Genomic DNA, 15078 nt, shown 5'->3' with positions numbered 1-15078 from the left:
CCATCCTTCCTTGTCTCAAACGCATTCTCCAACAAGAAGTATAAATCAGTGTTATGTGTATCTTCATTTCCAGGACAAGAAACCAAGCTGGATTTGAACCTGTGCATGTAAAAATGCTGTCATGATTTTATTCCGGTCAGAGCACACGCCTGGGTTGCAGGCTTGATCCTCAGTGTGGGGAGCACAAGAGGCAACTGGTCAATGATTCCCTCTCATCATTGATGTTTCTGCCTCTCTCTCCTTCTCCCTTCCACTCTGAAATCAATACAAATAGATATTTAAAATAAAATAAATAAAAAATGCTGCCAGGCAGTCCTGTGCATTCAGTGCCATGCTTCCTGCTGAGTCATAACCCCACAAAGTGGAATCTGACTTGACTGAAACCAGTGGGAGTCCCTAACAGACTCCAAATCCCTGACACATCCATGTTTTTCCCTCTCTCCCACCACACGTGGCCAGCCTCCATCCCCCTCTCAATCTTGAAACACCTGCTGGCCCTGCCATTAGCATCAACAAATAATGAAGAGCTGTACTAATAGCAATTATCATAATAAATTGGCCTCTGATTACATCTGTCACCTGAGAATTTCAAAGACTTTACAAACATCAATTAGTAATTACAGCTCAAAGGATGCTCACAGAGAGCAGGGATCATGGAGGTCAGGGAGGAGCTGTGCAGGGAGGCATGAAGGGCAGCTCTCACTGAGGCTGGCTTAGACCTGGGAGTCACCAGTCCCTGGTGCAAGGTCTAAACCTCTCTCCACAAGGTTCAGAAGAACCGCACTTCTGACATCCCAATTAGGGGCTAATTTGTTCAGCTGTTCTCCTGCTCTGTCCTGGTGCTGTGGATGGCAGGCATAAAAAGTAGTTTGGAAAGGGAGCTTACAGACTGTGCAGTTGTCTTCTGATGGCAGAAAAAGAAACTGAAGTCCAGAGTGGGGAAGTGAGCACAACGATGATGATGACAATGATGACGATGATAAAAATCCAATCGTTTATTAAGCGCTTGCTCTGCTCTGAGTCTGTGGGGGGATACACAGATAAATAAGATATAGTTCCTGCTCTCAGGGAACCCAAAGTCCAGTGGGGAAGACAGTTATGAAAGCAAATATGCACAATAAACTGTACCAGGAATCCCATTGGTGGAATACTCAGTGTGCAGCTGGACGCTTAGGGTGGAGGGGATGAAGGGATGCTTAGCAAAAGTCTCATAGAAACAGTAACATTTGAGCTGCATATTGAAAGATAAGTGGGTATTTCCCAGGCAGATAACAGGGCATGGCATGTCCTGCAAAGGTTGCTACTGGGCAGAGGCCCAAAGGTTGGGAAGAAGGGGTGGGGTTGGTTCCAGGATATAGAGAGAAGGCTGGACAGAGACAGAAACCAGACAAAGCGGGGAGGCCTTGCATGCCATGCAAAAAGCTTGGAATTTATTCTGTTGAAAGCAGAAAAAATCATCTTGTCAATGATCCTAATATATATTTATTACAATAATATAGCTATTCATGTGTAGTCTTTGCAACTTTCAGGCACTTGTGCACTCAAAATTTTGTTCAACCCAGAGAGATGTGTGGAAGGTATTGCTACTATTCTGTAGATGAGGGCACTGTAACTTTTTAATATCTTTTTTTACAAAATTAAGAGATTCATGTGTGTTTTATTTCCCCTTCTTTTTTTAAATATATTTTATTGATTTTTTACAGAGAGGAAGGGAGAAAGATAGAGAGTTAGAAATATCGATGAGAGAGAAACATCGATTAGCTGCCTCCTGCACATCTCCTACTGGGGATGTGCCCGCAACCCAGGTACATGCCCTTGACCGGAATCGAACCCGGGACCTTTCAGTCTGCAGGCCGACGCTCTATCCACTGAGCCAAACCAGTTTTGGCATATTTCCCCTTCTTATAGAAAAGATAACATACTATAGATACCTGGAAATCAATGTTTTATTCGTTCATAGAGGTCTTTCTCACTTTTTATAGCTTACATAGTATTCTATTATGTAGATATATCTTAATTTATTCAGTCACTCTCACAGGTAGACATATAGGTTGTTTCTCCATCGCAAACATTTCTGCAATAAAGGAATGTGTACATATGTATTTTGTATTGTTGGAGGCATGTCAGGGAACATTCCTAGAAGAGGGATGGTTGGATCAAAAGGTTGACAAATCAGTAATCTTCATAGATATTTCTAAATCCCTGTTTTAAGGGTTGACTCAATTTTCATTTCCTCTAGCAATGTTTCAGACTAATTGTTTCTTCACAACCTCGCCCGCAGTTTGTGGTCGAACTTTAATTTTTGACAAAGTTACACAGAAGCCAATTTTTAATTTGATTTCAGGGAGGAAGGGAGAGGTAGAGACAGATAGAAACATCAAAGAGAGAGAATCATTGATCGGCTGCCTCCTGCACACCCCACACTGGGGATCTAGCCTGCAACCCAGGCATGTACCCTCACCAGGAATCGAACCATGACCTCCTGGTTCATAGGTTGACACTCAACCACTAAGCCATGCCTGCTGGGCTAGACATTTTATCTCAATATAGTAATAATCCCCCTTCTCTTATTGAAAGTGAAGTCAACATCTCATGTATTTAGGAAACTTTTTATTTAACTTTAATTACTTGTGTATGTCTTTTGCCCAATTCTCTATCACGATTTTTACCTCTTCTTCCTTAATTTTTAAAAGCTATTTATGTGTCAGGGATATTAATTCTTTGTGATATATGTTGCAGTTTTATAGACTTTGCTTATAGTGTTTTTGACATGCCAAAAAGAAAAAGAAAGAAATGGAACCAAGTGTTTTATTTTTTCCCCCTTTATTGAATACAGACTTTGAGTCACAGTGAAAAAGCCTTTTCATATGCCAAGGTTATAAAGGAATTCACACATATTTGCTTCTAGACCTTGAAAAGTTTAAAATTTTTTTTACATTTAATTTTCTGATGTTTGGTATTTATTGTTGTATATGATATAATGTGTGTATCTAATAATATCTTTTTCCCCAAATGTCTATTTAGTTCCTAGCAACATTTATTAAAAAGTTCATCTTTACCCCCAATATCTGAGATGCCACTTTTCTATTTTAAGTTTTTGTGTGTTCTTGGGTCTTCCTCTGAATTTTGCATTCTATTCCACCAGCCTGTTGCCTATTTCCTCAATAGTACCACACTGTTGAAATTAGAGGCTCCGTGCTTTAATATCTGATATGGCGGTTCCCCCCAACTCAATTTTCCTTTCATGATTTCATAGTTATGGGATATTCACCTTTCATATAAGCTTTAGTGTCAACCTGTCCATATCCATAAAAAGCCTATTACTAATTTTACTGGGATTGCATTAAATTTATACATTAATTAGGGTGAACTGACATCTTTAAGATGCTGAATTATCCTAGCTGAGAACAGAGGATATTTTTGTACTGTTTGTTCAAGTATACATCTGTATTTTTCAGGGGTGTTGTAAAGTTCTCTTCTATAGGTTTCAAGTTTGTTACCAAGTATTTAATCTTTGTTGCTACTGAAGTTGAGATTTGCTGCCATGATGTCCTTTGACTGATGGTATGGATACTGTTCACTTTGTATATTAATTTTATACCCTGCTACCTTGTATTATTAATTCTTGTTGGGTTTTCAGATATACTGTTAAATCATTTGCAAACAGAGAGTTCATTTTCCAGAGTGTATGCTTCTAATTGATTTCTCTTATCCACCTGCACTGATTAATCCTTCCAGTGCAATATAAAGGGAGAGTGGGCATAAAGGACACCCTACTCTTGTTCTTGATCTTAGTGGTTACACCTTGACTAGATCCCCACTAAATAAGATGCTGGTTTTAGGACTAAAATATATTCTTGTCATGTTATGAAAGTATCCATCAATTCCTATTTTCTTGAGTTTTGTTTAAAATCAGGAATGGGTGTTAAAATTGTGTCCAATGCTGTTTTGCATGAGTAGAGGAAGTATAATTTTCTCCTTTGATCTATTAATGTGCTATATTATAAGAATGGATTTCTTTTTTATTTATATTGATTTCTGAGAGGGAGAGAGAAATAGAAACATCAATGATGAGAGACAATCATTAATCAGATTCTCTGCAAGCCCCCAACCGAGGATCCAGCCCACAACCTGGGCATATACCCTAACTGGGAATCAAACTGTGACCTCCTGGTTCATAGGTTAACACTCAACCACTGATCCACACCAGCCGGGCTTTCATATTCTTAATAATTTCTCATTTTATTACATTATAATCGTAGAATGTCGCTTACAATATTTCTGCTTCATGGGACATTACAATGCTTTCTTAATTAGCTCATCTTTGGTCAATTTTTGTGACTGTTTCAGAAGCTCATAAGAAGAAGTTTTTCCTCTATTATCAGGCTGTAGGAATTGATACATATCCACAGATCTGCTTACTTATTATAGCTCTTCTATATCTTTGCCTATTTGTTTGCCACTTGATGTTAATTATACTGACAGTAGTTTTCTTCTTCTCTTGCATCTCCTGTAGTTTCTACTTCCTAAAGGTGATTTTTGTGAGTTTTGGTTCATAGATATTCATGGATGTTATATTTCTTGTTAATTGTGGGTTCAGCATGAAAAAGTGTCCTTTGTTATGTTTAATGTGTTTTAAATGGCATTTTACTCTGTTTGATACCAGGATCACTACTGCTGCTTTTTTTTTATTTGCCTTTTATAGTTTCTCTCACTTCTTTATTGTTGCCTCCTTTTTGAATTACTTTATTTTAGGTGTGACTTTTATAGAGAGCAGAAAGTTAGGTGTTGCTTTATGACACAATTTGAATTTTTTTTCACTTAATTATATGAGTTAAGCCTATTCACATTTGTTGATATGACTAATATAGTTGGTCCTAACTCTGTCATATGTTCTGTATATCATAATTTACTATTCTTATTTCATAATACATGCTACGATGTCTTACTCTTTTATTTTAAAACTTCTTTTGATATTTAGAAAGTTTTGCATTTTTTGTTCTAGTAGTTATCTTTGTGCTTATACTTTTCAATTCTTTTAATATTCTCTTTTTTTATTTAATTTTATCCTATCTAGTTTCTCAGCATTTTTTCCAGCATTATCTATAATAATAAAAGCATAATATGCTAATTAGACTAGACAGCCAAATGACCTTCTGGATGAAGCCGGGGCTGCGAGAACCGAGGCAAGCCACCACAGCTGTGAGGGCCAAGCCCCTTGCACAAATTTTGTGCATCAGGCCTCTAGTGGAGGTATAATTAACAAATAAAAATTATATAGATTTAAGTAATTTGGAAAACTATAGAATGATTGTGGGATCAGGGCTAACTCCCATATTAACTGGGGCAGCTCAGTCTTAGGGAAGATAAAGGCATGAGTTAGAGTAACTGGAAACTGAGATTAGGGCTAACTCCTATTAAGTAGGAGAGTAGAGTAAGAATTGTGTGTATTACACAGGTAACTAGTGATTCTTATCAGGTTGGCAATAAAACTTAACCTAAGTCCTCTGGATAATAAATAACAGCTACTGTAAGACCCTTAGTTAGAGACATCCTCTAATTTCAGTAAATAGTCAGAAGATAGATGTGTGGATGGATGGATGGATGGATGGATGGATGGATGGATGGATGGATGGATCAGACTGGGCCTAGTCTCAAAATGGAGGTTATGAGTAAGTAAGGGGGTATAGGTGTGACACATTATGAAAAAATAAGGTAAGTGTGCAGATTTGCAAGTCTGGCATAGGAAGGCAGTATGAGTGAGGTTAAAATTATGGGGAAGCCTGGCTGTCCTGGCTTAGTGATTGAGCGTTGACCTATGAACCAAGAAGTTACGGTTCAATTCCTGGCCAGGGCACATGGCCAGGTTATGAGCATGATCCCCCCAGTGTGGGGCATGAAGGAGGCAACCAATCAATGATTCTCTTTCATCATTGATGTTTCTATCTCTCCCTCTCCCTTTCTCTCTGAAATCAATAAAAATATTTTTTAATTGTTGAAACAATAAATTTTTAAAAATGATGGGGAAATGAAACTGTGTTGTACTGTGGAGATAGAACAGAAAATATGAAATGTTTCTCCTCTTTCCAAAGCCTTACTCAATCAAAGCACACAAAAAAATAGTACTCATTTCCTATTTCTGGAACTGATTGGGGACTTTGGGCATGTGCGTACTGGCCAGACTTCCCATACAGTAGGATACAAGACTTCAAGCATGTTCCAGACTTGCTTGCTAACAGTTCAGTAACCCAGAAGGTCAAGAGAGTGACTCAGGACTTTGTTATTCTGTACTCGTGTCTAACCAACAAAGACAAATTGGTTATGGAATTAAAAGTGTCAGGAACTTGGAAGAAAGAGTACATGTCAGTGTCATGTTTGTGAGAGCCAGGGAGAGTTAAGCATAATCAGACATGATTATGAGACAAGATTACAGAGAACAGATTTTAAGAGATGTGTGGTAGAGGAGGTGGTGTTGGGAATTGGCCCAATTTCATGCATCAACTGTGGAAAGGAAGATGATGCTAATGAGAATTAGAAAGTTCTCTCAAATGACCTAGTGGGGAAGAGAAGGTAGTAAGTAGAATAAACCATAGCAGCTACTCAGGATTCCCTTTGATGTAACACACTTTAAACTGTATCTTTAAAGTTTAAAGATATATATTAGTGATCATCTTTGCAGGATAAAGTGACGCAGGAGAGCATGGATAAGCTTCTGAGATGCTGGCAGTGTTGGGTGTTTAGATCTAGTTGCTGGCCTAGATCTAGTTGCTGGCCATCAATGTGCATTTATTTATGAGAATTTATCAATTGTGTTTAAGATCATTATAACCATCTACAAACATGTTATACTTCAAACTGATTGTGCGGCAATTTTTAAGATATAATATATTTCCTTCAGAACTTATTTTTCAATGCTTATGTCTGCCTGCTTGTTGTCATAAAAATTGTACTTTTCTTTATTCATTAATTTCCTTATGTGTACTATCCCATGTAATTGCATAGCCCTATAATAATTTTTGTTAACAGCTTGGTAATACTCCACTGTGTGGGTAGGCCACAAATTCCTTTATTATGTCTGTAGGGCTAGATAGATGTGGTGCTCTTCATTGTCACGTTTATAAAAACACCAGAACCAACATCTTTGAATATAAAGGTTCTTCTACATTGAAGGTGACTCACTGAGAATAGATTCTTAGAGGTAAAGAGATTAAATTGATTCTCTTTAAAGTCTAGATACATAGTTACAAATTCCCCCCAACAGTGTTGGCTCATCAAACCCTTGCCACAGCTATATTCAACAGTTATGCACAGAATTGGCAAGTTTTCTGATGTAGTATTTACAAAATCTTTTTTCTTTGTCTTAATATGAAGTGGGAGGTCCTGCTGACCATCTCTGGCCTCTTAGCACCTCCCCCATGAGACTCAACTTCTCAGTGATGATCATTGTGGTACATGACGATTAGCCGATCTTCTTCAGTTCTCTGCAGTTGTACTTTGCTTAACTATCTCAGGCTTCAGTTCACTGACCTTTTAACCAAAGAACAAAAATGGAAGCCAAGAAGATGTGAAGAAGTTTTCTTTTTCTCCAAGCATGGAAACAACAACAAAAAAACTAGTTTGATCACCTTTTTCATCATTTTTAAGTTTTAACTCATTTGTGACATAAGCTTTTTTGGCATCCTATGTAGAGAGTTCTACTCTATTTCTATCTTTTTATCAGTCATTCTCCCTTTTTTCCATATTCTGAATGTGTTTATTAAAAATTTTTTTCTTGAAATATAGCATACTTCAAATATCATATGAACACCTCAGATGAATACTTCATATATTAAAACCATAATGTGTCATATTCTTTTCACAAATCTGCATTTTACATTTTATAAAGTAAAACAATTATTTATTTTAAAAGGAACACTTTCAGTATAAGAACAGAGAGGAAAGAAAACACTTGTTCCAAAGAACAAGTCATGTCAATTCAACCTTCTTTCTTTAAGAGAGTTCTTGGGCTGATAGATTAGAGAAATACATTAGACAGGGAATCAGACTCTGAAGTAAATTTGACCCTATTCCCAAGTTATTTTGTGTGAAAACGTAGCACTAACACCTGAGTGACAAAGCACTTGGGGAGATGAGTAACTAGTTCGATACTGATGAACAGATGAATGCCAACCTGGAAGAAGTATTCTAGTGCATGCCACAGAGCTCTACCATTGGCCTTTTACAGGTTCCTACTTAATTAGTTATCTGGATGAAGTTCGAGAAAAATTAGGCCCCAAAACTTGCAGATAGTGGAGAATATGGTGATAGGTTGTAGTAATCAGATGAGTCAAGGAAGATGGAAGGTAATAGTGTGTGTGACTGTACTTGAATTTCAGAAATACAACCACATCTGTAGATGTAGACACAGGTAGATATATTTTGGTTGGGGGAGGGGGAGGAAGAATTGCAGGTTGTTGGCAAATTTATTGTCATCAATGATTAGGATGTTGCTATGCTAATAGAAGCCCTGTATAAGTAAGGAAAATAGAAAAAAAAGTCACTAGCTAGGTGATCATATGTTGACAAGACCACATGGAGACTGTTGCTTCCTTTTATAGTCCTTTCTCACTAAGAGGGACAACTGGAGGATGTCCTAGGATGAGTGGCTAGGATGATTCAAAGGCTTTAGACTCTTATCATATGAGAAATTGTTGAGGAACAAGAATGTTAATGAACTGAAAGCCATCTTACAATATACAGACATCTTTCCTATGCAAACAAGAGCAGACTGTCTATGGTTTAGGGCAGCGGTCGCCAACCTTTCGGACCTCACGGACCACCAGTGGTTTGCTGACCACTGGTTGGCGACCGCTGGTTTAGGGAACAGAATCAAGACCATTGAGGAGTCATACCTGAGTTTAATAGAAGTAACAATTTCTAGCATTCAGAAGTGTGCATAGATAAAATAGATTCTGCTGTAGACATTATCATTTCTTCTCTGTTTCTGAGTGCATGGGTGACTCCGGTAACCTCGCTAAAGTTAGGCATGGACACGTGACTGGTTCTAGCCAAGGAAACCCGAGTCAAAACAAAAGTGTTGTTTCTGATACAAAGTGTTGTATGTAAATCAAGACTCTTCAGCCTTCTCTTCTCCTGCCTCAGTGAACACTGAAGCCTTGTGTTGAAGTGCAGGTGCCACTCAGCCTTTGTCTCCGAGTGATTACAATGATGAGAATCTCCCAAAACCACCACACTGCCCTCCCAGACCCAGCCACACACCTACATTGGACATGTAACTTGAGTGGAAAATAAGCCTTTGCTGGTTCTAGCCACGGAAGTTCATGGGTTTTGTTATATTTGCATAACCTTTTCTATCCTAACTAACACAAGTGCCTTCAAAATGCAATTGTTCCTATGAGTAAGCATTAGCAAGGCAACATTGTGTTCCTGAGACACACACATTGCATTCTTTGTCTTTTATTTTTATTGCTTCACTACATTCAGACTGTTGCTGGGAGCTTAACTTAGTGAACTGGAATTTTCAGATTGTTCCAGGACTTCCTGGGAGATGATCCTGATAAAATAGGCTAAGCTCATTATCTTCTGTAACTCAACTTCATGCCCAGCAACCCCAAAAATTTATGGATCCTGTCCACAGGGGACCAGCCAACAATGATTAGATAGTTCACTCTGCAAAGATTCTATTGCCACATAAATACACACATACAACATTATCTATGAAAACTGCGGTCTACCAGAGATCTCAGGGCCAAAGTGACTTTTTGAACATGAACTTCTCAGTTTGAATCTTAAACATTCATATTGGCAGGCTATTGCCACGTGTCTGTTTCAGTCTGTGCATATAGATGCATTATTTACCTACTAGAGGCCCGGTGCACGAATTTGTGCACGGGTGGGGTCCCTTGGCCTGGCCAGCGATTGGGGCTGATCGGGGCCATTTCACCCAGTCCCAATTGGGGCCAATTAGAGCCAGCTTGGGGGAAGGACCTCAGGAGCTTGGCTGGAGGTTGGCGGACCATGGGAGGTTGGCTGTGAGAGCGCACTGACCACTAGGGGGCAGCTCCTGCATAGAGGTTCACAGCTACCAGCCAGTCATCCTGTTGTAATGGTCACTTAGGCTTTTATATATATAGAAAACAAAGTTTCCCAAGGATGCCCTTGGTTCCATCTACAAACCCATGGGTTCTCTCAGGAACCCATGCAGCTAAATAAAGCACACAGCATGCCATCATGTGTCCACTTAATGTTGTTGTTAAAGTTGTTCTCTGGTGGGCAATATCTGATATGTTTATACAGTGGTTTTGTCTGGGGAAGAAGTTTATGAGGTGATGTGAACCAGGAAGTGAAAGGAACAAAGTGTGTACCTAGACTGAAAAGAAATGAAGAAACAGAATTAAAAAGTGATTCCAATGGGGGGAAAATGGAAAGGACAAATTTAAAATTATAATTAAAAATACATATTAATGCATATATATGCAAATATATATATTTTTCTTTATATAGCAAACCAAACCCACAACTAATTAACTAGAGCCTTACTTTTGTTGTTCACAGGAGACCAAAATCAACTGTGTTCGTCTGGCTACGAAAGGTATGTTGGCATGTTCTTGTCTGTCTTCAGCCATTCATTAGTCACTTAAGTATTCCTCCCTCTAGCCACACAGGGAGAGTTTAGGCAACAATAACAAGAAAGAATTGTTATTTTTAGTGGAATCATTTGCATCTAGGCATTAATGTATACCTGACTGTGTATATATTAATAACACAGTGCCTAAAGCATAGCAAGAGCTCAGAACATATTTGTTGAATCAACGGATGGATGAACTGGTACAATAATCAGTGGGTAATAGAAATTTACTCAAATATTCTTCTGCTATATATTCTTGAATTTAGATCTTTGTTTATGTTGAAATTTTTAAGCATGTCTATTAAACCTATCTTATGGGTTTTATACTTTATTCAATTGGCACATGGCTTTCAAAAATGAGGTGATTACTGTTGATGCCTTTAATAATGAGAAAAGAAATATGGCTTTGTTTTGTAGTTGGCATTTTCAACACTTCCTCCAAAAACTAAGGCAACATTGTTCAGGCTCATCACTTTTTGTTTTCCTAATTATAATTGAATTGTCTGGCTCTTTCAATTGGTACATGTTTCTGTTTATTACTCTTTTTAAAAAATCAATGAATAGTTTGTTATCATTTAACCTATTACAGGGTTGAATGGTTAGATATCAGGTTTATCTTTTTGTTATAGAATTGCTATTTTTAACAGCTATCCTTCCCATATAAACACACCAAAATCGGGCAGTTCTATTTTGTTCCTTGCTTTTATTGACAGCATATACAGTTTTATAGGTTGCTTCCTTGGAAATGACCATTATAAATATAAGTATAAATATAGTCATATATATAAAGTATAGATAAAAACAATGACCCATCTACATATATATATATATATATAATATATATGTTATATATTATATATATACATATGAATATATAGACACATGCACACATATAGAGAAAATGTACAGATATATGGGGGAGGGGAGACAGATTGAGACAGAGAGAAACTAAAAGAAAGAGAGAGGGGGAGGGAGGGCAGCAGGGAGGAGGAGAGAGAAGAAAAGAATATCTATGGTTATTTGGCAAACATGTGCCAAGACCAGCCAAACACAGCTTTTACAACCTTGAAGAAAATAAGATCAATTTGTAGGCAGAACAGAGAAGATGCGAGAGGAAGGAGAAGGCAGGGCACTAAGGGCTCGTTGTAACAAGAACTCCTCCTGATTTCACAGAAGTCATGAGGGGTCAGCATGTCCCTAACTTATTCCCTCTGGGGAACTCAGGCTACTAGACAGAAAGAAATAAAATACCCTTTGTGAGGAGGCCAGGAGAACTGATGGCCTGCAAGCAAAAGTGACACAAATCACAGCCTTGCAGACTTTTCCCCTGAAGAAAACAGATCACCTGGAAGAGGGACACCATCCATTGGGTAGCTCTAGAGTTCTAGGCGGCAAGCAGGGCACCTGGTGGCGTCCGGCTTACACAGGCAGCCAGGAGAGGGAAGCAACTTACGTAGAAACCGTCCCTGTGACGCTGCTCCATGCTTCCCCTCTAGCCTTTGATTTCTAGACAAGGGAGTGTTGATGTGGTCGTTCTGCCCACCATGGGGTATGTGGGCATCTAAGGCTACCCTCTGAGACATAGGCCACCTAACAAGTAGTTTGTTGGATCATATCTTAAGAATTGGGAACATGTGACTGGACAAGCAGTAGGTATATATGGGGACTCTGAGAGTGCGTACCACTATGCTTCCTGGGACGTTGAGGACCCACTGTGCGCACACAGAGGCCCACCCTGGCATGCTGCTGCCGAGCCACCTTGCTGGTCTGCGGGAGAACTGAGTGGTCCTTATAGAACTGCAGCAGAAAGCTCTCACCTCTCCTCAGCACCCTTAGGGTTTCTCCTCCTGTTTGACCTATAGGTCACAGTCATCCTTATTGGAATGTGTGCACCTGTAAGGTCTGGAGGGATAGCAACACATGAATGAATGATATGTGCCCAGCTGGCCATGCCCCGGCAGAGTTTGGAGGAGTCGGGAGTCAGAGTGGCTCTGAGCAGCCACACCGGGGTTTCCAGTTCACTGAGGGCCATCACTGTGGCCCCGAGAGTGTGGTTCCAGCAGCACATGGGAATGGGGCAGGGAGCTGGATGATGTAGAATGCACTCCACCACGGCTCAGGGAGGGATACCGCACAGCACCTATCAGATAAGAGGGCACTTGTTGACTGCAGAGCAAAGACAAGGGAAGGGAACCTGCGTTTGGTTAGTGTCTCTCTGGGCCTGGCATTGCTAATGGAGCATCCTGGTTGATTAAAGGCAAACCCCATCTCAATCCATGCACTTCCCATGGGGCCTCTGTATCAGGATCGAAGGCTAGGAATCAATATCTAACCTGTCTCTTTCCTGCATCAAATTTCCCTCTTTGTGGGTTTGCTGAAAACACTATTCTTTTTAATAGAGGAAAATACGATACCGGGAATCCCTCAGGCGCCGGGAGTATGGGAAGTCCCAGTGGCAGATTCCACGGGCCATCTGTTTCCTCCAGGCTCCTCCACCTCTGGCATTACGGCACCTTCCTCAAGTGTCTGCCAGCAGCATCCAGCCCCTGGCGCGTGAGCTTCTGTGCAGGCTCAAGGCCAGGGCTCTGGTGAGAAAGCAGCTGCCTGTGTCCTGTCCCTGCCCGTGGTGACACCAGGCAGTGTGTGTGGTTAGCCGTGTGAGTCTCGCAGAACTGGAGGGCTGCCACTCCGAACGGAACAGCTCCGAACACACACGCAGGGTCATGCTGACCTGACCCCAGGCTCCGCGCATCTTCTGTGAGATGCCACACCTTGTCTGCGTGTCCCGTCACTGTGTGTCACTCCAATGGAGTGCTGCCCGGTTTGGAGGGTTGCCAAGAAAAGGACCTGCATTGGTTTTCTGTGGCTGTTGTACCAAAGGCACACAGATTGAGTGGCTTAAACAACAAAACTTACTGTCTCACAGTTCTGGAGACTAGAAGTCCGCCATCAAGAGGCGGCAGGGTTGGTTCCTCCTTAGGGCTGTGAGGGCAGGATCAGCTCCAGGCCTTTCTCCCCGGCTTCTGGTCGTTTGCTGGCAATCTTTGGGGTTCCTTGGCTTGTAGAAGGACCACTCCAATCTCTGCCTTCACCGTCACATGGCATTCTCCCTGTGTGCATCTCTGTGTTCAAATTTCTCCGTACAAGAACACTGGTCATTGAAATTGGGCCCATCCGACTCCAGTATGTCCTCATCCTATCTAAATACATCTGCAAGGGCCCTGTTACCAAATAAGGTCACATTCTGAGGTACTGGGGGTCAGGACTTTAACATTTGAATTTAGGGGGGAGTCACTGTTCAACTCCAAATAGGAAGCATGCAGTTAGGGGCGTGTCCATGTGGTTCCCACCGGAGCCTCTGACTATTCGCCATCCACAGTGCGATCCCATAGCTTTCAAGGGTGTGCAAGGAGCAGGAACCAGCCCTGCCAGGGTCTGGGGCATTAGAGGTCCAGCTTTGGCTGCTGCTCCCTTCAAAGGTGAGTGAGATGAGGCTGCCTCAGGCAGAGGACCCCGGTCTGTAGCAGCAGGACCTGCTCCAGACCCGATATGACGACATGATGATGGAGCATCAGGTGCTGATCCAATCATGGTCTGGGGTCTGAACAGGCTGGGCTTCCTGGGGAAGGAACCAGCACTTCCCTTTGGGAGGAGCTCTGATAAGGAGCTCCTCCATGTTAACCACTCATTTGCCAATCAGGTGTTGCCACGGCAGGAAGTTCCTGGCGCATGTAGGCATTCGAAAAACGCCTGCTGAAATGAGTAAAGGCATTGGAGTCAGCATCTCACTGCAGCAAGGCTCAGAGGCCTGGGGGTCTCCCTGGATCTCCCTGAAACTCAGCCGCATCCCATGTAAAGCGATCCCCATCTACCCGTTCACAGAACCTTTTGAACATACCTACTGCCAGTGGTTTGCTGATAGACCTGCTCTGTGTCAAAGAAAAGCCCTCATTTGTTGTCTTTGTGGATCTTCAGGTGTAAATATCCCCTCCAGGTCCAGTTTCACATTGCCAATGGTTTAACAACTGGCTGGCAAAAAAAAAAAAAAAAGAAAGAAATCTTGACTGTTGAACAACCAGCTCTAGACAACTGGTACAAGCCAGCTCCAGCATGCCAACACCTCCCACCGTTTTTTTGATATGATAATATGATAAACTTAAAAGTGTTTTATTTACTGCAAAGTATTTTGGAATTTTTTTTTTATTATTATCCATGACTGTTATTTCCTCCATGGAGTCAGCTCACTCCAGCATGCATGAGCCAGGCATATTGAAAAGAACTTGGGATTTTGTGGTGAGCCGGCAGGCATGGTTCCTGTCCCCAGCAGGCTCAGTAGTGTGGACACAGACATTATATGAATGCTTTCACAGATAATTGTGACCAGTGCTTCCAAAGAGAATCGGGACTGAAGTTGCCCCATGTAGTCATGGCATGCATGCCCCGGACCATCA

At 40.9% G+C, this 15078-nt stretch overlaps 1 protein-coding gene across 2 annotated transcripts in view; it reads left to right on the top strand.

The window, feature by feature from the left end:
- The window catches only part of PTPRT (protein tyrosine phosphatase, receptor type T), a 585877-nt gene that overhangs the window by 400499 nt on the left and 170300 nt on the right, over window positions 1-15078 (top strand). For both annotated transcript variants that reach the window (XM_023750890.1, XM_023750889.1), the window contains exon 11: window positions 10555-10591. In XM_023750890.1, the coding sequence (XP_023606658.1) occupies window positions 10555-10591 (37 nt within the window). The remainder of the gene's footprint in view (window positions 1-10554; window positions 10592-15078) is intronic.

The sequence above is a fragment of the Myotis lucifugus genome, unplaced genomic scaffold, assembly GCF_000147115.1.
Source record: "Myotis lucifugus unplaced genomic scaffold, Myoluc2.0 scaffold_16, whole genome shotgun sequence".
Taxonomy (NCBI): Eukaryota; Metazoa; Chordata; class Mammalia; order Chiroptera; family Vespertilionidae; genus Myotis; species Myotis lucifugus.
This window is presented reverse-complemented; position numbering and strand designations above follow the sequence as displayed.